Source organism: Biomphalaria glabrata, chromosome 12 (assembly GCF_947242115.1).
Source record: "Biomphalaria glabrata chromosome 12, xgBioGlab47.1, whole genome shotgun sequence".
Lineage (NCBI taxonomy): Eukaryota > Metazoa > Mollusca > Gastropoda > Planorbidae > Biomphalaria > Biomphalaria glabrata.
Genome location: NC_074722.1, coordinates 29319075 through 29345725, shown reverse-complemented (window position 1 = coordinate 29345725; position 26651 = coordinate 29319075). Strand labels below are relative to the sequence as shown.

Genomic DNA, 26651 nt, shown 5'->3' with positions numbered 1-26651 from the left:
TTTTTTTACAAATCTTGTGTTAACTCACTCTGTCCGTCTGTCTGTCTGTCTGGTACACATTTTGTACATGTTATTTCTACCTTACACATTCTCGGATAAAGTTGAAACTTTGCTCAAAACTAGTATCAATTTTATAAAAATAAAACCCAGTTAGTTGATAAAATAGTAGTAATTAAGTAATTTTCTTTGATATACAAAAGAAAGATAAATCTTACAGTATTGAGATAAGCTTTGTTTTGAAAAAAAATATTTTGCTTGTTTGATTCTTCAGGAGTATTCTCAATGCTTTGTGAAGGGAAGAGAATGGGGCGCAGAGAATTCACTGGTCACTTCACATGTTGCAACGGGTGGATATTCATCGAGTTGAGCGAAGACATTGATTTGTACGCTAACCAGGGGTGAGTTATAGCTTGAATGATAGATAGATAGATAGAATGATAGATAGATAGAGATAGATAGATAGATAGATAGATAGATAGAATGATAGATAGATAGAGATAGATAGATGGATAGATAGAGAGATAGATAGATAGAGATAGATAGATAGAGATAGATAGATAGAGATAGATAGATAGAATGATAGATAGATAGAGATAGATAGATAGAGATAGATAGATGGATAGATAGATAGAGAGATAGATAGATAGAGATAGATAGATAGATAGAGATAGATAGATAGATAGATAGATAGATAGATAGATAGATAGATAGATAGATAGAGATAGATAGATAGATAGATAGATAGATAGATAGATAGATAGAAAGATAGAGATAGATAGATAGAGATAGATAGATGGATAGATAGATAGAGATAAAGATAGAGATAGAGATATAGAGATAGAGATAGATAGATAGATAGATAGATAGATAGATAGATGGATGGATAGATAGATAGATAGATAGATAGATATAGAGATAGATAGATAGATAGATAGATAGATAGATAGATAGATAGATAGAGATAGATAGATAGATAGATAGATAGATAGATAGATAGAGATAGATAGATGGATAGATAGATAGAGATAGATAGATAGATAGATAGATAGATAGATAGATAGATAGATAGATAGATAGATAGATAGATAGATAGATAGATAGATAGAGATAGATAGATGGATAGATAGATAGAGATAGAGATAGAGATAGAGATAGATAGATAGATAGATAGATAGATAGATAGATAGATAGATGGATAGATAGATAGATAGATAGATAGATAGATAGATAGATAGATAGATAGATAGATATAGATAGATAGATAGATAGATAGATAGATAGATAGATAGATAGATAGATAGATATAGATAGATAGATAGATAGATAGATAGATAGATAGATAGATAGATAGATAGATTGTAATGAAAGAATAAATATGTAAGTAAACGCGCATGTTCAAGTTCTCTTGGCAGACGTCACCTGATAGCGATTTAAGTTCCCCCTTTCAGACCTTGCTATCTATAGGGCAGCTCATCTTAAGCTCATCTGGCCCCACGGTTTACGAGCATATATTAACATTATTATATCATTTAAATATTTGAAAGTTTTGAACACAAATCCACGGAAGGGAACCCGAGGGAGGTGTTCTCTTAAAAACTAGGAGGGTACTACAGAAAAAGATCACTGCGTCACGTCTGCTAAACCGGAAGCGAGATATGAAAACAACACGCACATTGCCCAATGGGGATGCAGAGTCGGGGAGTTAGAGGTAATGGCTTAATAAACGTGGATATTGGACTAGAACAGAAGTAGTGGCCTAGCTACAGATTTGGGGCCTGGGGACTTGACCTCTTTGACATTCGACATCATGACACGAGATAATGGCAAATTTGGATCCCCCCCCATCCCTCTCCCTAGCTACGCCACTGAACAGAAGTCACGTGTCAATGTGTGGGATGTGTTTCATCGCTTTGATTCTTAAGCAGCTAGCGTGATTATATTTGTGTGATTGTGTCAGCCACGTGGTTGCTGGCGAAATGAACAAAGGGAGTCTCTTGGAGTGTGAAGACCACTCTCAGTACTGATAGACCTTCATCGGATACACAGTTGAATTGCGTCGTAAGCGCGGCGATAATGTGTAAGAATGTCATTGGTATGTTATTGAATTATTTAATATAATTTTCCCACTGATTGCTGATCTGATGTGGAAATGAGAGAGAGAGACAGACAGAGAGACAGGCAGACAGACGAATGGGCGGACAGACAGACAGACGGACGGAGCGAAACAAATGGAAATCAAGGAATGCAAGAGAAAGAGAAGCGAATAGAGAGAGAACAGAGAGAAAGTGAAAAACTGAGAGATTGAGGAAGAAAGTGACAGAGAGAAGGAAAGAAAGAGAAACATAGGAAGATAAAGAGAGAGAAAGAAAGAGAAAGAAGGAGATATAGAGAGAAAGAAAAGAAAGATAAGAGAGAAAGAGAGAGAGAGAGCGCAAGAGAGAAAAGAATGAAGTTAATTTTTTACTAACTGCCATGGTCTTTTAATATAACCAGGGTCTAACCACACCGTCTATCACCATCAGCCAGTAAATTTATTACTAAATTCTTAATCTCGAAAAGACTCGAACATTTCTTCCAGCTACATTTATTATAAACACTTAAGAAGGGAAACAAACAACAACCTTCCTCTTCCCACTCATCAAGGTGGAGTGTTTACAGTGAGTTTACAACTATATACTTTCTCGTAACTATTAACGAAACTACTTCAACTACTTAATACCGTAAACATATAAAATATCTAACTGTTATAAATGGTATTATGTTATATCTCCAACTCGATCTGTGTAATCTTAAGCTGAGGTGGCTGTCAACTTTTGAGAATTTTACAGTAACATGCTTTCCTTGCTTCGAATATTCTGAAATAGGGTCGCACGTGTGAGCGAGCGTCAAGGAAAAAAAAATACAACATAGATCTGCCTAGAAGTTTTTGGTGAGCAGGGTAGACAAGCACCTCCCCTCCGCCCGGGCTCTTCTTGCGCCCTGCCACCCCTTCACCACGGCTTCCCTGCCAAAATAATTGTAAAATTCATTTCTCTGTTTCCTAACAAGCCGGCACATCGGCACATTTCTTGACAACTGAGTCGCCAGACTTGTGTCAACAGTCAGTGTGTTAGTCGCTGCGATAATCTAGGGTTTCGTTTTTATCTAAACTACATGCTCAAACAGACGCACTAATATTTAACTCTTAGAGTCCTGAAATGTTTTTGTTTCGTAAGCATACGTGCTGAGTAGCTTGCATCTTTAGTAAAGTGAAATATGGATTTATAAAAGAGAGAATTTTTAAAATAATTTCATATTTACATTCTGCATATTTTTTCAACTTAAGATTGAGATTAATGACATTTTGTTTGGTTTGTGTTTAGGGTGACTATACTCTAGTCAGAAAGAAATCCTTCTATCCAGGAAATATAAAAAAAATCGAGAGTGCTGAGGCTTCCGAAGAATTTTGTTGCCAGAAAGGATGTCTAGGAATTTGACTTTGTTGACTTTCTCTCTGATTCTACTAACATACAAACTCACTTGCGCGAGCGCTGGTGGACCTGGTAAGTGAATCTTGGTTTAAATGGAATGTTACATTTGAATGAAAAGTTTTTAAGTTGGAAAACATTTATTATTGCTATCTAATCAATCCATTTTCAAAGCACGTTGGTGGCTGCTGCGAGCTCAACAACGTTCTAAAGCCGATACGGACACATCGACACACCCACACACACATACAAATACACGGCTACACCAAATAGAAATTATAGTGTCGTAGTGTCGTAATAATTGAAGCGAGTCTCTGTAATGTAACCATTTTAAATCAAAGTTGAAGTGACATTTGGTCTGTTTTACGACACCCGAATTTCCGATGTTCCTCTAGAATTTAAGATTATTACATCCTAGCCCAAACCTCCAGCAGGACGGCAGGTGGATAGCTGTGAGAAGGATTCGAACCCGGGACCATTAAGACGATAGTCCTGAGCGCATACGCGACCAGATAAGCCTTTACAAATCATCACTCTAAAAAATGGTGGTGTCAGTTAAGCCTAAGAACTTTACAAAACATAGGCCTAGGTCTATAATGTCATCAATAACATGTATCCATGAAAATTGTAGCAATGCCCGCTCGGAGCTTCGCCATGGGAGTGTAGTCTGTGTAGTGGTTTCCAATACAATTCTTCACGTAGGGCTATTTAATGAGAGATGAAATAATAATAATCTATATTATCCATAAGGAAATTTGTCTTACAATTTGTGCATTACACCAAACAAAACATTATAACTATAGAAAACCAAAATATGTATCTACATCAGACTCACTCATAATTTACATATGACTTAAATGTAGCCAATTAACAAATTACATCAACTGATGTCTTCAGTTTCTCCTCTCTGTAGCGTTTCTACCATGTCTATAGTGTCGCTATCAATTACCAGCGGTTCTAAAACTTCAGACAACACAAAACCACGTTACATTATATCTATCTATCTATCTATCTATCTATCTATCTATCTATCTATCTATCTATCTATCTATATTTATTTATTTATCGGAATTTAAAAAAAGAATTAAATAACTCTCGATAACATTTTGTAACGCTGCAAAAATTATGTCCCCTGTCGCATTTAGGGAATTTCCCTTACACGAAGACCACGGAGATTTGAAAGAAGGAACTTTTAATTAGCTTCTACATTATGCATTCCAATATAAAAACGTGCAATTTTTCTTAATATGATTCAATATAATGACAATATATATCTTTTAATTAGTCGAAGAATTGAAGTGACTGCCTAATTTTTCTACTTTTTTGTATATCTCTAGAAGATTCTAAAATATTCTTTAATTTTGTCGACATAGATATTTGATAATCTTGGAAAAACCAAGCAGAGTCTGGACCAACCCTACCTTCTCCTTGGCTTCATTTGAAGTTTTCTTTCAGAACTTGCAATCTATAGGGCAGATGTTGTAAAGGTCATCTGTTTCTGTGGCCCATAGTTAAAGAGGGTGTCATGTGGCCAGCACAACGACCAACTGCTTTAATTTCACAAATTATGCCAGGTGCCATTTAGAGCACCTGGCCATAGGCCATAGAAACAGATGACCTTTACACCAACTATTTGATCGCAATGTCTGAAAGGGGTACCTTTCCATTTGTTTTTACTTTACACTAATCAATATGATTACAATAGAAGCTTTTATTTGGGTCCTAGGTGACACAGCTATGAAAGCCTAGTGACTTATTGAATTTTAATAATCTCACTGTGTAAGTCAACAAAGCACAACTAACACTATGCTTCAGTGCACATAACTATGGAGAACAACATTTCTAGGCTGTCTGGTTGTGGAAGGTTCTCAAACGCCCAAACAGGAAGGACGAAAGGTGGCAGTTAGACAGAAAGGATCAGGCGATTTTGGCTCGGTATCTCACGGGACACTGTCCGATAGGAGCCTACTTCGCTAGGCTCCCAGACACTGTCACACGATATACGTGGCACCCATCCTCAAAGACTGCAGAGTGCCCAGAAACACAATCGAAGATACAACTAGTCTTGAAACAGATAGAACTGGTGCATGCTGGGGTCATGCCCTATACGGAGACAGGCAAACCCCACAGAACACTGCCAAATACCTGGACCGTGCTGTAAGCGTTTCATCCCAGCACAGAGCCTTAGCGCCTGGAGGCTTAGAAATGAACAAAGTTAACAAAGATGACAGTGTAACTTCCTGTATGCGCAAATTATCTTCTCTTTTTAAACTACTTCTGTAATCGAATTTATATTTTACATTAACTACACGTTCTAGACTGGAAACCGGAAATAAATTCTTATCCGCGACTGATCGATTCAATGGCGTATCTATATATAGATTTTTATGTACGTAAACTCTTTTTTCAGGCTCTATGGGGAGTCGCTCCAGTCAACCTATTTTGTCTTAGAAAAGTAATGATCTTTAGTTTTCAAAGTTTAGAAATAATGCAAAATCATTTCTCGGATATTCACGCAAATATATGAAACAAGGTCATTTCCTGTTTGTTTCCATTGAGACAGGGGTGTAGCTAGGAATTCTCCATCATCTGGGGGCCCGGGGACTTGATCTCTTTGGGGGCCCCTGCATTTTGCGTAATATTTAATGTAAAAAACACTAATTTGGGGCCCCCCTCAAGTGGGGGCCCGGGGGTTTTTCAAATTCTCCCCCCTCCTCCCCCAACCCTAGCTACTCCACTGCGTTGAGATAATGTTTCAAAAATCCTAGATGTAAATAATTCATGTTGATTTAAATCATCATTTAAATAGATTGATTACCTTGATCTTTCTAGATTATGTATCTAAAAATTGCAAAATAATAATTATGAGACGAGAGTACTCTTATTTTTTATGTTTAATTACTAGATCTAGATCTAAAACTTAAATTATATGTTTCATAGGTTAGGGTGAAAAAAAAAAACAACAACCAGCGTTACTTCTTTTAACTACTTGACAAAACAACGCCTTGATCCAACTTTCTAAAAAATTTTCACGACATTTTCTGTAGTGTTAAAAAGTCTCCATGTCCAGTCTAGATATATATAAGATATATGTAAGTCTATGTTTATAACATTTCAATGATAAGCTTTAGATCTAGATTTAGAAAAAGATGCGCACAATTTGTTAATTAAACTCTTTCTCTCCGTAATTATTTACCACATTCTGATGGAATCAACGTTGGTATCGTCGGTTAGGAGAGAAAGAGTTAAACTCTTCAAGAAATGCAGAAATACCCGAAGTTGTAAATATATATATATATAATATATTCTTGTTCTCTAGCCAAATGTACATTTCTTTCTTTCTTTTTTTTTTTTTTTTTTTTAATTTGAAAAGATATAACGGTCAAACTAAAGTTTTCCCAGTCTGGTCAACAAGCGAGTCATTCTTTACTCAACGATATACATCAACTGTCAAATTTCTAGGAAAATAGTTGGAGCAGTTTTTGAGATCCGTGTCAGGCGCCCAGGTTTTAGGCTTTTTGTTTCCACTAAGTAATGAATTGTATAGAAGTATTGTCAGATGAAAGTACACATCTGACTGTCATTTGTCATTACGCGTGCGTCGTTAAGTGTTTAAGTGAATAGGCGTGGTTATGTGAGTGAACAATAGTAGAGAGAGAGAGAGAGAGAGAGAGAGAGAGAGAGATGGGACATGTACAGATGGGTGCCAGTGGCGTAGCTAGGGACCTGGGGGCCCGGGGGTTTGACCTTTTCAGGGGGCCCTGCATTTTAACACTCGACATCATGACATAATATAAAAAATAAAAGCAAGTTAGGTTCCCCTTTCAGACCTTGTGATCTATAGTGCAAATGATGTAAAGATCTGTGGCCTTCGGTTAACGGGCGCGTCATGTGGCCAGCACAACGACCAACCGCCTTTACTTTTTCCCAACTAATGTCAGGTATCCTTTAAAATTGGGTGGACTCAGAGGCGCCCAAAGATCCTGAATTAAAAAATCCAAGTCTTCACCAGGATTTGAACCCGGGAACCTTGGTTCAGAAACCAGAAACCCTGGTACAGCCACCGCGCCTCGTGAGATAATATACTTAATAAATATTTGTCTAAATTCCAATTGGTACAGTATATAAGTAAAATTAAAAAACAAACAAACAACCATGAAGACTCTCTTAATAAATGATAAGGTTGTTCATTTGGCGAGATAATGCACAAGTGACAAATCTCAGTTCATATCGCCTCACGTCGTGCTTTCTGTGCAGCAAAAGTCATCTATAACATCCTCTAGATTAGAGACTCTAGAATCGAGGCCAATGCTGTCTAGTATTTTTGTCACTACGTGAATAGTAAGATTGAATGGTAGTGGCGTAATATTTAATAAAAAAAATTAGGACATTCATTTGGGGATCCCCCTTAAGTGGGGGCCCAGGGGACTTTCAAATTTGGACCCCTTCCCCTCACTGTAGCTACGCCACTGATGGGAGTCGATCCTTGTCGGTACTGCCAACTTCTTGGAACGTATTGTTACGACTACATCTAGTTCTCATTTAGACAATGCATGATCAAACAACGGGCTACGCTACACAGCCTCTACATGGCGCACGGGTGGAACGTCGCAAAGAGGAAACGATTAGGCCAAAAAGGGTAGCAAAAGAAGAGTCCCGTAGGAGTGCCTCAGAAGATGCGAGATCACTATTATTACGCATGTCTGGGTTGCAAACAGTGGCCCTTAGAACTATGTCTACAAACCACAAATCCCTTAAGGCAAAGTTTCAAAAATGGTTAGTGAGGTAAAGAGAAGGAAACTAGTGGGTGTCCCAGGTGTTCTCGGCCTTCGGCCTCGTCTCTAGCCCGTTCGTCTGGAGGTTCCGAATCACTGGAAATAGTGGTGTGGTACAGGACGCAACTTGGATCAATTTAAAAGAAAGCGTTCTGTTCAATCAGGCTGGTGAAGGGGAGATCTTGTCCTTGTTTGCAGGGGCTACAGTTTCATGACTTCGGCTCAACTCTACAGAGTTTCAAATGGAGGCCTAGTGACATATACGCCTACACAGTTTTAGAACCGTCTTGCTCGCTAAACACTCTGTTCAGGTCTGAGATTGATATGCTCCTTTGTTTTCACAGATTTTTTTTTTGTTTGGGGGAGAGAACAGGAATGGCATTCCAAGCTGTAGATACACAAATAATCTTTTCTCCAGGTGCTGACACAGCCATTAATGCCTGGTTCCGACAACAATAAACCAAAAAAACAGATCTGCACTAAATAGCATGTCATGGTACACTCTCTTACATGTTGACTCAGGCAGGCTTTGTGCCAGGCTTATAACAACATTTCAGCGTGGTACGATGGTTATCACGGGCGGAAAATAAGTAGGAACCCACCGCGATGCGACGCCTAATAAGCAGGAGGGAAAATATATTGAAGACTCGATGAATCCTGCTTTCTGAGACTCTGGGGGACAGAGCGTAAGGTGCTCTGGGGAATAGAGCGTAAGATGTTCTGGGTAATAGAGCGTAAGGTGCTCTGGGTGATATAGCGTAAGGTGCTCTGGGTGATAGAGCGTAAGGTGCTCTGGGAGATATAGCGTAAGGTGCTCTGGGTAACAAAGCGTTAGGTGTTCTGGGTGATAGACCGAAAGGTGTTCTGGGTGATATAGCGTAAGGTGCTCTTGGTGATATAGCGTAAGGTGCTCTGGGTGATATAGCGTAAGGTGCTCTGGGTGATAGAGCGTAAGGTGCTCTTGGTGATATAGCGTAAGGTGCTCTGGGTGATAGAGCGTAAGGTGCTCTGGGTGATAGAGCGTAAGGTGCTCTGGGTGATAGAGCGTAAGGTGCTCTTGGTGATATAGCGTAAGGTGCTCTGGGTGATAGAGCGCAAGGTGCTCTGTGTGATAGAGCGTAAGGTGCTCTGGGTGATAGAGCGTAAGTTTGACATACGGAGAACTTGAAACTTACGTTTCAGTTGGGAATTTTGTCTGTACCGATCTTATCTTTGTTTACACAGGAAAAAGAAGTGATATCACTTAATTCGAGACATCAAGATATCCAACTTAAAAGTGTGTGATCGCTGAGTTAAAGGAGGAAGTACAACAACCTTCTCACCCCCCGCCCCCCTGCTGCCACTAGTTTTGTTTCATCGTTTTCAACCGCCTAGCAGAAGTGAACTGCTAAAACCTCTGGCTACGAAAGTAAAGTAAAACAAAATAATTATCTCCTCGCGTTCATTCACTGGCTGACAAACAACTGATTCTATGGGAACTTTTTGTCATCAGAAGTACAACAATATAACATGCTCTTGAACAGATTGAGAACTGATCGCTTCCCGCGTTTCTTCAATGAAAAAAATAAAATAAAATAAATACCATAAATAAATACAATGACACGGGCCTCTAGTCCTTCCTCGATCCGAAGGTTTTGAAAACCTCAAGATTCACTACATTTAAGAAGTAGACTAACTCTTTTTGAAATGTACTTTTATAAGTGTCTGTTATTCTCTTAGAGATAAGCTAAAAAATGCCAAGGACGCTAGAGTGAACTACAATGTTGCCAACTAAAACAAAATTGAGCTCTAATTTTAACCCTATCACAATACCTATCACTTGATCTTCGTATCAAATCTTCTTTAGTACTGCTAGTTAGTTGCCCATTTGTTTTTTGAATACGTTTTAAGTCCTAGAGTAAAATACTTTCTCCATGTACTACAAACAGAAGTGCAGACAATGTGCACTGACATATACCTTGTGAAAAAATCATTATCAACACTTCCTGTAGTTTGTACACCGGATACACCAAAAAGCTTGCCATTTAGTTTTTTTTCCGCCATGTATGAACATCTCTACTGTTCAGTTCGTTTTGTGACAAACTTGAACTTGTTTAATGCTTGTTTTCTGTAGCTTATTATGTAAGCTTTATATCTATCTCTGTCTGTCTGTCTGACTATCTATCTATCTATCTATCTATCTATCTATCTATCTATCTATCTATCTATCTATCTATCTATCTATCTATCTATCTATCTATCTATCTATCTATCTATCTATCGAACGAATGCAATATTCACCATCCACCATCCACCATAGAAGATATAAATGCATCTATCTATCTATCTATCTATCTATCTATCTATCTATCTATCTATCTATCTATCTATCTATCTATCTATCTACCTACCTACCTACCTACCTATCTATTTATCTATCTATCTATCTATCTATCTATCTATCTATCTATCTCTATCTATCTATCTATCTATCTATCTATCTATCTATCTATCTATCTATCTATCTATCTATCTATCTCCCTACCTACCTACCTACCTTATGTCTCTGTCTACCTACCTACCTACCTACCTATCTATCTATCTATCTATCTATCTATCTATCTATCTATCTATCTATCTATCTATCTATCTATCTATCTATCTATTGAACGAATGCAATATCCACCATCATAATTGTTTGGAAACTGCCCTGGTAAAAAAATCATTTCAGCAAAAACAACATATTTCTGTGTTTACGTATGCCATGAAATGTTTTCCCAAGCCTGTTATTGTTGTTTTGTATTTGTTAACACAATGTTCATGTTGTTTATCATAATATGTACCGCTTAGAATAGGACCTGTGTATTTCAATGGTTGCCAATGTAATATGCATTCTGCACCCCCACGTCTTGTATTTGATAACACGTCCATGTTCATATTGGTGTAACCTAAATGTTGATGATAGAACACATTTTATTTTTAGTATCGACTATCATAAACTGGTACGGGAGGGGTAGTGGCTGAGTGGTTAAGCACCTGGCTTCCGTACCTGGAGTCATGGCTTCGAATCTCGGTAAAGACTGTGATTTTGAATTTTTGGGATTTTTAGGGCGCCCCTGAGTCCACCCAACTTAAAGTAAAAATGCGGTTGGTCGTTGTGCTGGTCACATGACACCCTGCTCGCTAACCGTTGGCCAAAGAAACAAAAGACCTTAGATCGCAAGGTCTGAAAAGGGGGAACTTTACTTTTTTTTTTTTACTTTACCCTAAATTCAGAATTGAAAAAATTCACAATGTAAACAAACAAAAGGGTCAAATTCCTCCCAAACTGTGACAATAGTTTTATGCCAATGAGCACAGCAATGTTAGAACATGAAGCAGTTTACAGTCCGTATGTTCAAAGTGAGCTGGGTTTAAATCACAAACACGTTCAAACTTAGTACTGTTGAGAGTGTGGAGAGGGCGGTATTCGCCACGTTATCCAAGGTCGTTACTTGTGAAGAGTGCAGAACATCTCTAATAGCAGGCACTTGCTAAGAGTGCAGACGTTTTTACTTCTGTTAGGAGATTAGAGACTTTACTCGCGACGCCTCTTACAGTCTATACATGTTAAGGGGAGGGGGCTCTTCATACGACCAGTGGCGTAGCTGGGACTTTGCCATCATTTGGGGGTGCGGGTGGGAGCTTCTGTATTTTGCTTAATATTTAATATTTAAAGTAAAACCTCTCATTTGGGGGCCCCCCATCTAGTGGGGGTCCGGGGGATTTTCAAATTTCCCCCTCCCTCTCCCACCCTAACTACGCCCCTGCTTACGACACCTCTGTTATTCAGTGTTGTTAACGGCCGTTGACTTGTAGCACCAAACTGCTGGTAGCATCAAACTGCTGGTAGCACCAAACTGATGGTAGCACCAAACTGATGGTAGCACCAAATCACTGTAGGCGTAATATATCTTAACTTGTAAAACTTGAAATATCTTGAATAACGTCTTTTGTGAACAATACTATCTATAACTTTTATTACAACTTAAACAAAATCAACTTGAGATGAAATGAAAATAAATGTAATAGACTTTAGTAACGGAATTTTATTACAATTTATTAAAATGGTATTGTTAACAAAAGCGAACTTGCTGCAATAAGACCGGTGACGACAATACCGTCTATCTTGCATCATTCACAAACAATATCTAACCTCTTCCCACCGTCACCATAGAAACACACACACTCCATAACACCCAGTTAAGCGTGTGAAGGCTGTGGTCATTACGGCGCCTCTCAAAGCCGCAAGCATGTTAAGACTTATAAGAGCGTGGAAGCTTCATACCCTTCGCTTCTTTTTCACACACGAAACAGAATCTTTTCAGTGGGATAGAACAACGAACTATTTTCGCAATAATTTTGATAAAGCAAAAGTAAGTAAAGTTTCACTTTCAGACCTTGCGATCTATAGGGCAGATGATGCTAAGGCCATCTCTTCTATGGCCAACGGTTAACGAGCAGGGTGTCATGTGGCCAACACAACGACCAACCGCCTTAAATTTACCAACTAGGGAGAGCCCTAAAAATTCCGAAATTCAAAATCCCAGTCTCCACCCAGATGCGAACTCAGGACCCCAGGTTCGGACGTCAAGCGCATAACCACTCGACCCCACCGCGCCCATACTTTTGATAAGATCACATTTTAAGATACAAGATCCTATATTTAGGTCAGATTAACCGTTAGATAAACGAATACGCTGAATTCGTACAGCCTACATGTGGAGGCCATATGTGGCAGATGTGATTTTCTTAAAATGAATGATCGCCTTTACTGTTTCCTTAAGTCTCATCTCGTGTTGAGAAAGACAGTCTGTACATTCAATGTTTTTATTTAAACCCATGAAACGATAAACATTGCTTTCGTCTAGGACGTTATCTTCTTCTCTTTTGATGGAACGTCTGTAATTTATAAAATAAGAGTATAGCCATTTATATATATATGTCAATGGCGGATACAATTTAAACAATGGTCAAATAAAAATGATTTCAAAATAATACCTTTCCGGAACGCCGCCTCTGACTGTGAAAAGTGGTGTTTAGCCCAAAGACATATCTATGTCCATGTGTTTAGTCATAAAACATCTGTTGCTAAAGTGAAGCTGGGGTCAGATTGTGCATGTTTTACATTCGTCTATTAATTTAATTAGCGCTAATTGGTGCAGTGGTGTACTCTCAATTAAACATTCAACTTATATATCTATAAACAGCATAACAGGCCTACTTCTGTTGTCTGTATGGAAGCTTTTAGATCTATAGCTCTGGTCGTCATTCGATTCTTTATCTTTCGTTAAATTTTTAAATTTTTTTCTTTACACTCTAAGAACGTTCTTTAAAAAAAAAAGTGAAAAATTTTTTATTGTCCAAGCTCAGACGTCTAGAGGCACGTCAGCGGGTTCGTTTGTTCCATTGTTTTATGAGGTTCAGACGTTACTTCATAAGCGAAGCCCTCCTGTAGAATGACAAGGGAACAAGGTTCGAACTCAAGGTCATCATGACGACAGCCCGGAGGGTAAACTGCACGACCAGGCAGCATACTACCAAAGCAAAAATACATGAACATCACAAAAACATTAACAGCCACAAAACACACACACACACAACGAATTGATCTTGGTTCCATATAATAGAATTACATATTAAGAACTATCTTCTCTTATATTATATAAAAAGGCTTGTCTTCGAGCCCGAAGATTAATGAGGAATACAGTATTTCCCATGGCTGCGCAGCCCCAGCTGTGACCTGCCTATTTTGCCACATCCAGGGCAAGCATAACCATTGTCCGCAGGTGGTCGATTTAGATTTTCTTTTCGTCGTCTGCGTTTGTCCTCGGCAGCAGATTTTCTTTTGGTCTCAAATGTGTATCCTCGGCCTTCGTGAGTGACATCCATCCGTCTCGTTCCGACGCCGCATGCAGCCAGATGCTCTCTTCTATGTCAGCCAAGGAAAGTTGACGCCTAAGCTGGTCTTTGAAGCGTTTCCATGGGGCGCCCCTGTTACGTCGACCACCTTTTAGCTCACCAAAAAATTATATGATGACCAGCTTAAGCACCAACTTGCGTTAACTGACACAGACGAGAGCACCTGGCAGCAGTTGGCTTCGGAACGAGACAGCTGGAGATCATTTACAAAGGCTGCGAGATACATCCAATGCCGAGGACAGAGAAGAGAATCTAAATCAACCATCATCGGACAATGGTTATGTCTGCGCTGGATGTGGCAAAATATGTAGGTTGAAGTTGGGGCTGCGTAGCCACGTGATCTACTGCCCTGCTCATTAATCTTGGACTCGAAGACCAGCCTCATTTTATAGTATATTAAGCTCTACCTAATCATCTCTTAAATTATATAGTATTAACAAATGATATTAATAAAATATGAGGCATCCTTAAAATAGATACTTTCTATTTCAGGTTGGAATTATCACGAAGGAGAGGCCGGAGGTACGTATGTCCAACGGTGTATGGAAATGTAGGCACTGGATATTTAGGCACAGGATATTTAGACACCCGGACATTTAGGCACCCGGAAATTTAGGCAACACAGTGATCTCATTCTACTGCAGGGGGCGGGCTTCTCTTATTGTGGGAGGTGTCTGAAGGCTTGCTCCTCTTACTGTAGGAGGTCTCTAAAGGGCGGGCTTCTCTTATTGTGGGAGGTGTCTAAAGGGCGGGCTCCTCTTATTGTGGGAGGTCTGTAAAGGGCGGGCTTCTCTTATTGTGGGAGGTGTTTAAAGGGCGGGCTCCTCTTATTGTGGAAGGTGTCTTAAGGGCTGGCTTATCCAGTGAGATTGTGTGAGTGGATGAAGGTCAAAAATTAAAAAAAAAAGAAAACACAATATTTGTTACGTGTTATGGGACAATGGATAGTCCTGCAAATTTTAAACTTGATGCGAGGATAGAGAGATGGAGAAATAACGTGTACAAGATTTGTACCAGACAAACAGAGTGAGTTGATAGAGGCTTGGTAAAAAGGAAAGAATAAAGAGCTAAAGAAAAAAAAAGAGCGAAAGAAAGATATGGAATGTATATAGAAAAAAAAGCACAGGTTAGTCAAATTCTTCCTTGTCATTTACCTATTGTCATTTATCAAAGAAAAGAGAAAAATAAATCAGAAAATTGTATTAATATTATTAAAAAAAAATGAAATGTATAAATCTAAATATAGATCTATCCATCTAGTCATATTTCTTTTCTCTTTTCTAACCTGAAATAGTCTTTGACTAAAAGTGCGAAGTCATGTCACAATGAAATCCAGTGAAAAAAAAAATGAAAGTGAAATATTAACCGACATCTATATGCGATTATTGGTCGCTCTTTTCATACAGTTTTATCGTACCCCAGGTCCAGATGAGTGGCACGTCAACTTCACAGACTGCGGGGGTGTTATGCAGTCCCCCATCGACATCATCACCGAGGAAGCTGTCTACAGTCCTATACTTCCATACTTTGATTTCACCAACTACAGAACGACTAGAGGCGTGAACTTGACCTTAATTAACTTGGGAGGACACACAGGTAGGGCATTCTGCACTAATTACTCTCCTTCAATAGGAGGCGCGTCAACTGAGCTAATTTGGCTTCCAAACCAAAGCTCTCGGGTTCCAATCCGGGTAAAGAGTTTTGATTTTAATTTCGGGATCTTTAGGGCACCTTTGAGTCCACCCAGTACCTGGCAATAGTTGAGAAAAGTAAAGAAAGTTGGTCGTTGTGCTGGCCACATCACACTCTCGTTAACCGTGGGCCACAGAAACAGATGACCTTAACATCATCTGTCCTATAGACCACATGGTCCGAAAGGGAAACTTTAGTTACATCAATCTAAAAGTAAAAGAATTTCGGTTCTCAGCAAACACAGCTAAGTTCAAGTTGTTTACATGAGTATTGAAACTCAAAACTCCCCAGTCAGTTAGCTTAAGGATCTATAGAATCTATACCAACGCCACTAAATTGGCCTCTCGTGAGGAAAATAATCCCCCCAAAAAACAAAAAAAAAAAAAAAAAAACAAACAAACAACAATATGATAATTATTAATCAGAAAGGAACATTTTTTCGAATCCATTTGACATAATCTAACAATAGTGCAGATAAAAATATAGAACTGGTCAAATATGTAGTGTACAAATCACTTGTTTTATGGGAGAAAAACCCAGATTAAGTTGCAAGACACAAACTGCAAAATTGCAATGTGTACACGCAGGTTTTGTTTGGCAATCTTAGGCTAAAAATCTACAAACACACATTTCCGTTAACAAAAAATAACTATAACATAACGTCACATTTCAGCATAGAAAAAAAATGGAGATCTATTTAATTTTAAAACACTCTTCAAACATTCTCAGCTGAAGTTCTCTACCAAGGCGCTCCCATCTACCTACAAGGGGGCGGGCTACCTGCTGAATACAAGCTGATTCAGTTCCACTTCCACTGGGGCGCCGAGGACAAAGTAGGCTCTGAGCACTTCATTGACGGGGAGCATTTCCCTATGGAGGTGACTAGTGTATTTCTGTAATAGAGAGACACATGGCAACGGCATAGACAGACAGTCTGACAGACAGATCGAGTGACTGATTGATTGATAAACTTATGAATTTAGCATTGAAATTTTGATTCATTGTTGACTGATTGAGATTGTTTCTCTAGATTTATCGTTGATTGATTGATTAAGATTGTTTCTCTAGATTTATCGTTGATTGATTGATTGATTAAGATTGTTTCTCTAGATTTATCGTTGATTGATTGAATAAGATTGTTTCTCAATATTTATTGTTCATTGATTGATTGATTGAGATTGTTTCTCTATATTTATTGTTCATTGATTGATTGATTGAGAGTGTTTCTCTATATTTATTGTTCATTGATTGATTGATTGAGATTGTTTCTCTAGATTTATTGTACTTATACAGTTGCATCTAGTTCACCAGCAAAAAACATTGGCAAATTTATCAGTGGCTGAGAAACATCCCTTTGGTCTGGCAGTATTGGGCTTCTTCTTCCAGGTATGGATTCGCATTTTTCTTTTTTTTAATATTGCAAATCATTATAAAAGGTAGTTTTGTACACTTGTTTTGTGCACGAAATCTTTACCAGATATTTAACTTGCGGCGCTTACTCTCCCATACACAAATAAAAGCGATGATTGTTACTGAGCTTCTTAATGCGAATTATTACAGCCAGCCTGTACAAACCAAGCAGGAGATTCATCTTGCTTTCAATGAATTAGCTATGAATGCTTCTTGATCGGAGGTCATGTTCCAGAAGTCCCCATAATAAATAATTAATATAGCTTTTATATAGCACTACTTAGCTGTCAATGAATTAGCTATGGATCACCAGCTAGCTATTTGGGGGAGAGAAGGCGCGAATGCCAATGGAAAAAAATGTGAAAAACGCTGTCCTTGAGTATTTCAACACACCCAATCCCTACTAGACCGCACGGGCACATACGGGCAGATAGATGCCCTTCTAAATGTTCAAAGGGAATTTCTTTATCCTAGTTCAAGGGGAGAACACCCTCACGTGCTTTATTAGCTTCATTTCTACACTTGAAAACTTGTAGACACTTTTCTTCTCATCAAGGGAGGTAACCAAATTGCCACTTTAGATAAGGGGAGATAGCTCGAAAAAAACACAAATCTTGCTCTTCGCTTACAAATAAGGACACGATTTTAAAGTCTTCCATTTTCTCATTGTTAACATCGACATCTTTTAAAGAAAGCCGAATAATAATGAAACAGTTTTTATTTAAAAAAAAAACAACAAACTTTTGTATAGCGCAAAATTCATGCTATAAGCACACTTGGTCCAATCGCTTTTGTGGACCAGTGTTGGAAAGGAGGTATCTCGGTAAAGGTTCCCGTGCTGCGTTTAGGCAGGGTCTCAAGAAACACAACTGAAAACAAAATGGCGGGCATGGAACACAGCACACATGTTTACGTCAATGATAAACTACTGCTAAATATTCAATTCCTCTGAGAAATATGATACTTAACATACACCCTATGATTAGTATGATATACTAATGTTTTATCAAATACATTATAAGCCTAGTTTTTAAAGTTTTTAAAGTCCTATTGTGTGTGTCCTCCTATGCTAAACTTTGCTGTCTCTCCTTCTCTATGTCTCTCTCTATGTCTCTCTCTGTCTCCCTCTCTCTGCCTCTCTGTCTGTCTGTCTGTCTCTCTGTCTCCCTCTCTCTGTCTCTTTTTGGTTTGTCTCTCTGTCTCTCTCTCTGTCTCTCTCTTTCTGTCTCTCTCTATCTGTCTCTCAAACTCTCTCTGTCTCTCTCTCTCTCGCTCTCTCTCTCTCTCTTTTTCTTTGTATCTCTGTCCCTCTCTCTGTCTGTCTCTCTGTGTCTCTCTCTATCTGTCTCTCTGTCTCTCTCTGCCTCTCTCTCTGTTTTTTTGTCTGTCTCTGTATCTCTCTCTGTCTGTCTCTCTCTCTGTGTCTCTCTCTCTGTCTCTATCTCTCTGTGTGTGTCTCTCTCTCTGTGTCTCTCTCTCTCTGTCTCTCTCTCTCTCTGTCATTTTCTCTCTCTCTCTCTAACACTTCAGGCTATATAATATATGACTGTACGACGAACGCTGGTTTATTTATCTTTTTTTTTCTCCTGATAAAGTTTGTATTTGACGCAAAAGCCATTAGTTTTCTAAAGGGATATAGATCTAATGCACAGACACGACATGCATCATTCTGATTACATGGCATTTAATTTTTTTAAATGAATTATCCCAGATCTAGGGGAGATTCCACATTTAGCAAAAAATACTTTAAAAATACAACAAAAAACAACTTATTTTGACCTATATCTACACCAGACATGAATGTATGCAATCGTATGTGCTTTTAAGAAAGCAAATCTTTGTGAAAATGGTTAATTAACAAATCGTATACAAAGTTTTCTTTACATTTCATTAATATACATACAGTTTTAGATATAATCTTTACGTGTATTTATTTTATTTTACTCTAGCTATCTTTCAACTCTCATTGTCTTATTTGAAACACATTATTTATCTTAAGCGCTACTCAAGGCTTATCTCCCCTTAGCTTCCTGAGTTGTTTTTTTTTTGTACCGATCCTAATTAACTCTTTCTCTCCTAACTGACGATACCAACGTTGATTCCACCAGAATGTGGTAAATAATTACTGAGAAAAAGAGTTAAAGAAGACTAATTACAACTAATTGTTAAAACAATTGGTGATTTTTTTTTTTCGAGGGATTCATGTTTTGGTAGGAGCAACGAATAACTGTGCGAAGTTTCATATTGATCCGAGAATGGGAAGTGGGAGTAGTCACGTGAACAAAATTTGTACCAGACAGACAAGCAAGTTAAAATAAAGATTCGTTTAAAAAAAATGCAATACACATTTAAATAAAAGGTTTCTTGATAATATTATTCCCGATTCCTCATACTTTCGGAAGACTATCGTCTTGATAGCATGCGGTCTTGCTTACACTTTAGTTGAAAGTTCCGCACACATGGCCAGGTTTTTACACAACTGAATAATTCTTGGCCATCATCAGGATTCGAACTCGTGCTCCTTAAAAGCCCAGCGATGTATGTCTCTCAACAGCACATCTCAATATTTTTTGTTTGTTTCTTTCTTCCCTAGGTTTCGGAGAAAAACAACACAGAGTTAGAGCCACTTTTAAAATATTTCAATCAAATTGCTTTACCTGGTAAGCCAAAATTAATTCTAAATTTGGCCTCCATTGTAAGATGACCAAAAACAATAAGTTTCCTATAAACACTTTGGGGGATAGATCTAGTGCAAAATAATTAATGTTATACATGTATTTATATAACACATCTAGGACTAATTTTTTCAAAGCCTTTAATTTTCAATTTTTATGCAGCTAAAACAAAGAAGTGATCTTGATGTTATTGATATGTATAAGTTATAACTCTTGATTCTTAAAGAGAACCTCACTTACTCTTTGCCACATAGGGCGGGGTGTTTTTACAGTCGAAGAGGACTGGATGTGTTTGTTATTTCAGCCAGATGTCAGGATAACCCTCAAAACCAGGTGTTAAAAACAGTAGCGATACTTAGTTCGCGGTTCCACTTGAATCACTAGACACGTGACTAGGTTGGTTTCTTAGGTTTCCAGTAAGACAGATCTATGGTACATTGTTTGTATCTGTTTGTGTATCTGTTTCTACCAGAAGGTCGATTCGGTACATTGTCTTTGTCTGTTAAACTGTTTCTACCACGAAATAAATTTGCCTTTGTTTAACCTTTTTCTTTCAGGCAGTCAGTTTGGTAAATTGTCTGTCCTTATTTAACTGTTTCTACCAGAAATTCAATTTTTTTTTTATTAACTGTTTCTACCTATTTGGTATATTGTCTGCCTTTGTCTGTTTAACTATTTCTACCAGTAAGTCAATTCCCTTCCTTGTCTGCCTTTGCTTTTTTTCTGTTTCTACCTATTTAGAACATTGTCTGCTCTGTTTAACTGTTTCTACCAGGAGGAAGTCAATTCGATGCATTGCCTTGTTTTGTTTAGCTGCTTCTATCTATTCGGTACATTGTCTACACTTGTTAAACTGTTTCTATCAGGTGAGCTGAATTGTGGTCGATGTAGCTGAGGTGACCCACGGAAATGCTTTAAAGACCAGCTAAGTCGCCAACTTGCATTAACTGAAATAGAAGAGAGCACATGGTTGCATGCGGCTTCAAAACGAGACAGCTGGAGGCCACTTAGAAAGGCCGCGGGATACACATATGAGACAAAAAGAAAAATCTCCTGCAGACAGACGTAGACAGAGAAAAAAAAATCTAAATCGACCACCGTCGGACAATGGTTATGCCTGGGTAAAATATGTAGGTCACAGCTGGGGCTGCGTAGCCACGGGAAATACTGCATTCTTCATTAATCTTTGAACTCCAAGACAAGCCTTATTATTATTATCAGAAAGTCGATCTGATACAAATGTTTGTCTAGGTACATGAATATCAAATCTTATAAGAGTTTTATTTTTATGGTCAACATTGTTTCCATTACTGGAGGATGAATTTTTTTTTTTAAGTTTTGCTCTTTAGACGTTTTACAGTATTCAGTGTACCTCTTCATTTCATCTCGTTACATTTTTTAAAATGTCCTGTCCATCTTATGTCTTTTCATGTCTATCCACTCTATTAATGGTTCATAACACGTGACCACATGTTTCTATCCATGTTTTAATCAACAGACGCGAAAATACACCTTGATACATTTCCTTTAATTGATATGCTCCCTGAGAACTTCAGGAAGCTAGATTTCTACCGGTACTACGGAAGTTTGACCACACCACCCTGCTACGAAACGGTCATCTGGTCACTAGCTACAGAATATATCAAGATATCGGAGAGCCAGGTAAATGCTCACTCCACGCTTTTGAGACTAACAGTCTATTACGTCTATTTCATCTTCTATTAGGAAAGTATTATTGTCACGGGATAATGGGATTCGAACTTTCGACTATCATTTCGTTACTGCGAGAAGAGTTATGCTAAAGCAGCTAAATTGTTACGATACCTATATCTATCTGTCTTAAATCTAGAGAATAAGAATCTAAAACCACTTTCTTAATATTCGGATGCGAAGTGGCTGAGTACCGGGTTTGAATCCTGTTGAAGGCTGGAATTTTTAATTTTGGGTTCTCTAGGGCGCCTCTGAGTCCACCCAGCTCTAATGAGTACCTGACATTAGTTGGGGAAAAGTAAAGGCGGTTGGCTGTTATGCTAGCCACATGTCATCCACTACTTCACTTTCTTAATATTTATCTGATGTCTATAAAATATTAAAGTATTTCTTACAAAGATGTTGGTCGGTACGTAGACAATTGGTAAATTTAAAACTAAAACATTATCTTTCTTTTGAAAACTAGCTAAAGGAATGTGGGAATCAGGTTTTCAATAGGGCTTTCTGATTCGATACAATCACAAACACAAGAGTGATTTTCCCCACGGGAACACAAATAAAAAGAAGAACTATAACCTTTGAACCTCCAAACCTGTTTTAAGTTGTGAATTTTTTACTTATTAACATAATTTCTTAAAATTTTATTTTAATCAATCAAATGTCAAGCACTTTAAAAAAAAAAAAAAAAAAAAAAACACAAAAGAGGCAAGATGGCCCATAAAAGAGGCATATAAAGCCCAAAAAAGAGGCAAAGAAAAGAGGCATAAAGCCCAAGGATTCCTATGATGATAAAGCTAAAACTGAATAGCGCAAATTCTGAGGTTTCCTTTAAAAAAAAAAAAAAAAAAAATATGTACAATAGTAGATAACCATTATAGACAACTATCATAGACTGTGTCAAACGTTTCCAGACCTTGATATATATATATATATATATCGTAAAATTTTACAAATTGTCCAGAATAAATATATATGCAAAAAACAAACAAACAAACAATAGTAGACTATTTGTTAAATACTATTATGAAAATGATTATTATTAGTAGTATTGGTATTTCAACTTTTTTTATAAACATATTTCATAAACCATCTTTGTAACATAATTTTAAATGAGAAGTTTTCACAATGTCAAAACCTTATCTGTGGATAAAAACATGACGTTTTATGATTATATTTCCTTCATAATAAAATACTACAATACTTTCAAAAATAAAAAGACAGGCTATTTCTCCCAAACCTTATCTCGGATCAAGCTGAAGATTTGCACAATTATTTCTTTTATTATTTATATTCCAACACAAGAATCAATATAAAAAAAATACACCAATTAGTTGATTAACTATTGTTATTTAATTATTTGTTTTGTATCTCCAACAAAGGAAAGAAATTTTCCTTGACTGATAGAGTGGTATAAGTAAAATTAGTCTCGTTTATTGTTTGTAGAAAAAAAAATTGTAAATGACTATAAAACCTATTTTCATAAGTATTTACCGAATTGGCTTGACAAGGCTGAGCAGGGCCTAAGCACTCAAATTTGAATCCAGATCGCTCACTTTTTCTAAAAAAATACATTTAAAAAGCGATGACCCAGATACCCCGTTCTTTCCCCCCCCCCCTTACCCTTTCCCAGCTGGTCCAGACCAGGATCATAGCGTACTGAGAAAGTGATAGGATCATAGCGTATTGAGAAAGTGACAGGATCATAGCGTATTGAGAAAGTAATAGGATCATAGCGTATTGAGAAAGTGATAGGATCATAGCGTATTGAGAAAGTGATAGGATCATAGCGTATTGAGAAAGTGACAGGATCATAGCGTATTGAGAAAGTGACAGGATCATAGCGTATTGAGAAAGTGACAGGATCATAGCGTATTGAGAAAGCTAAAAACATGAAATTACTCTAAACAAAAATAATTGGTGAAAAAATAAAATTCATTTTCGCACAGACTTATATCATCATTAGTGTAGATCTATTACAAATTTAATCACTTGCCTAATCCAAACTCAATTGATACAATTACACTTTATATAAGCTTTGTGTTTTGTTTTTAAACGTATTTAAATTTTTTTTTGTCCACTAGTTGAATGTCTTCAGAGGTCTATATGAATCAAAGGACATCCACCTCGTCAATGACTTCAGACCAGTACAACCCTTGAACAAGCGCATTGTCATCACGACCAAAAACTCCTCCAAAAACTCCTCAGCGCAGCCAAGCACACGTCCTCTCTTCCTATGTTTGAGTCTAGTGCTAGCATGGACGTATTGTAGAATGCCTTAAATTGATTCATGATTTAAAAAAAATAGGATAATAATTTTAATAAGATTTATGCACAAGAGGCATTCCTGTCTAATTATAAGATAAAATAAGAATCAGTTCTTGTCTTACTATATTGCACGCCTTTTGTAAAACAAAATTGTTAGACTTTAAAATAATTATTGAGTGGGAGCGATAACTCGCTGTGCAGGTAGCCTCATGTCAAGTTAAACATGTGTGAATTCCAAATAATCTTCAACTGTTAATAAACTTTATCTTTTTAACAAAACGTTGACCCTATCAATAGGAGTGTCAGATCGGTGCAATACAACAAGGCCGGACATAGGGAATTGGAGGCCCTAGGTGAAACAAATATGAAATGAAATAGAAAAGCAAAAAATTAAGGCATTAAAATACGCAATGAAATATAACCATCGTATGTCCATATCTAAATCTAGAAATAAGTTAAATTCATAGAGCGCCGGTAGCACGAATGTGCTTCATGGGCGTTTCATGATCACCAGACTAGAAATAACGTTTCGACATTACACCAGAAGGAAGAAACAATGGTCTTCTAACATATGTAGTCTAACAAGTAGATCTAAACATTCGGAAGAAAGAATCTTGAATAATAATAGAGTTTTAGAGCTAATCTAGTAGACAGTAGCCATAGGGTTCTGCTATGTTTGAGATTTGATTCATGTTTCGCTATTTTTTCTCTAAAAAAATTTCTTTCAGTCCTGTGCAAGACCCCCTCGTTTGCCTATGCCTAGGGCCGGCCCTAAATAGAAGATTTACTACATAATCCGTGAAAAAAAAATGTCTTCCCTTTGTTTGTAGACAAGGCAGAACTATAAGGTATAAATATGTACTTGACGTCTTGGTTAATATGAGATGTTGATTAGTGCAATGTATGCAACCCTTTCCAATAATTTGTAAGTGTTCAATTACATTAATTATATACGGATAATGGTCAAGTCATCGTTCTCTTACTATCTACATACAATTATCTTCTTATCTTATATCATACAGACGTTACTTCAAAAAAGGAGATAATTACGTCCTATTAGTCTATTGCTAAGCTTCTAGTATTGGGGTTGCTTAGTATAGAATAGTCATACTCTTATTTATTTATTCCGAATGCGTCCATTAGTAAATTAATATGCATGTTCTTTTTATTAATTATGTTTTTGTTTGTGTGCAGATGTGTAATAGAATTTATTATTATAATAGCCCAGAGCCAAGACAGTGCTTCATTAAGTTGGAATCACTTGTACACAATATACGAGTGTCAAACAACATCAGGCCTATAGCCTCGTTGTAACGGTCTTAGAATGTACAGTACAGAACACAACTCAGGATTGACTGTTTTTAAGTATCGGAAGACGAGTTGTCTACCTTTTTCATTTCGTTTTCAATAGATTTCGTAGCATGTCTTATTCATCCATCAGTAGATCCGAAGTGAACACATAATGGTAGGGTTTACATGTACTTGGATGAGGAAATGACACTGTTATAAACAATTCTCCAAATGTTATGAAGTGGTATAGCGTATACTTCTAATTGCCAGGGCGTGGAATGGGATGCCCGAATCTGCCGGGATAGACTAATGACTTAGATGAGGGTCTATAATTATCATGCAGGACTAGATTGTCACATGGGAGTATCTTCTGTTAAGCAGGGACGTCTGTAATTTATAAGATAAGTTTAAGGTCGGGATTGCATGGTAATGTTTATGTTTTTTTTTTTCTGACAGCTTGTCCACTTCTGTGCGTGGGAGTGTCTTCTTGCTTCTTCTTCTTTCTCATTTTTCATGGCGGAGAGTTTAGATCACTAATCCTATATATGAGATGAACCGCGCAGTGGTCTCCAGATCAGGCAGTTCTCCGTATATTTTGTTTTCTATTGTAGGATTTCAGGGCCTGAGTCTTGTTCGGGCCTCTTGATAATGTAGGCAGCTTTGAAGGACATGGTCAGCATTCTCTGGAGATACTCCACAAGGTCAAGACTCGCTAGTCCCGACTTTTAGCTTCTGGAACTTATGATTCTGTTGTGTCCGGTTCTGAGTCGAACAAATATGCGTTGGTCATGTCGGTAAAACTTATAATAGGCGTCCTTTACCTTGTGAGCTGGACCAGTAATCCTTTATTCTACTCTCTATCATATACTCGTGAGTGTAAGGGTGTGCGTTTGAGAAAGTAAAAGTATCTGGGTCATTTTGTGAGTGTGTTTATCTGAAACGCTAATGCAATGTGTGGAAGTTAACACATTATTTTCAAAATTAAGCATCATTTTCGTGAACAGATGATTTGTCTTATTATCAGCGTACAGTCATAATGTGTACATGATAACTAACTGTGTGTCTTCTTACTAATTCTGATATGTACAATGAAATCCATAGAAATCCATATCTACGTGTCAAATGTTATATACTTGGTCAATGTATTTTTATATAATAAATCATTTAATAATCTAATGTTGTATTGCGTTGTTTATAAAAGTAAAGTACTCCTTTCAGACCTTGTTATCTGTAGGACAGATGATTTAAAGGTCATCTGTATCTGTGAACAACGGCTAACGAGGGTGTCATTTGGCCAGCACAACGACCAACCGCCTTAACTTTTCACCAACTAATGTCAGATAATCATTAGAGCTGGATGGACTTCCGGAATTAAAAATGTCAGTCCTCACCAGGGTTCGAACCCGGGACCCTCCGGTTTGTAAGCA

At 37.5% G+C, this 26651-nt stretch overlaps 1 protein-coding gene across 7 annotated transcripts; it reads left to right on the top strand.

Annotated features, from left to right (window-relative positions):
* The first annotated feature begins 29 nt into the window (after positions 1 to 29).
* Positions 30 to 26400, top strand: LOC106073459 (carbonic anhydrase 2-like). Of its 7 annotated transcripts, XM_056006575.1 has the most exons (11): positions 30 to 149; positions 272 to 398; positions 2494 to 2657; positions 3363 to 3542; positions 14675 to 14704; positions 15605 to 15778; positions 16604 to 16752; positions 17168 to 17260; positions 19878 to 19944; positions 21458 to 21621; positions 23751 to 26400. In XM_056006575.1, exons 4-11 carry the CDS (start codon positions 3461 to 3463, stop codon positions 23946 to 23948), a joined length of 957 nt encoding a protein of 318 aa, XP_055862550.1. In that variant the 5' UTR covers positions 30 to 149; positions 272 to 398; positions 2494 to 2657; positions 3363 to 3460; the 3' UTR covers positions 23949 to 26400. The 7 variants fall into 7 exon arrangements, with proteins under 7 accessions (XP_055862550.1, XP_055862549.1, XP_055862552.1 ...); XM_056006574.1 differs by lacking the exon at positions 2494 to 2657; XM_056006577.1 differs by lacking the exons at positions 30 to 149; positions 272 to 398; positions 2494 to 2657 and adding an exon at positions 1952 to 2092.
* The last annotated feature ends 251 nt before the right edge of the window (positions 26401 to 26651 follow it).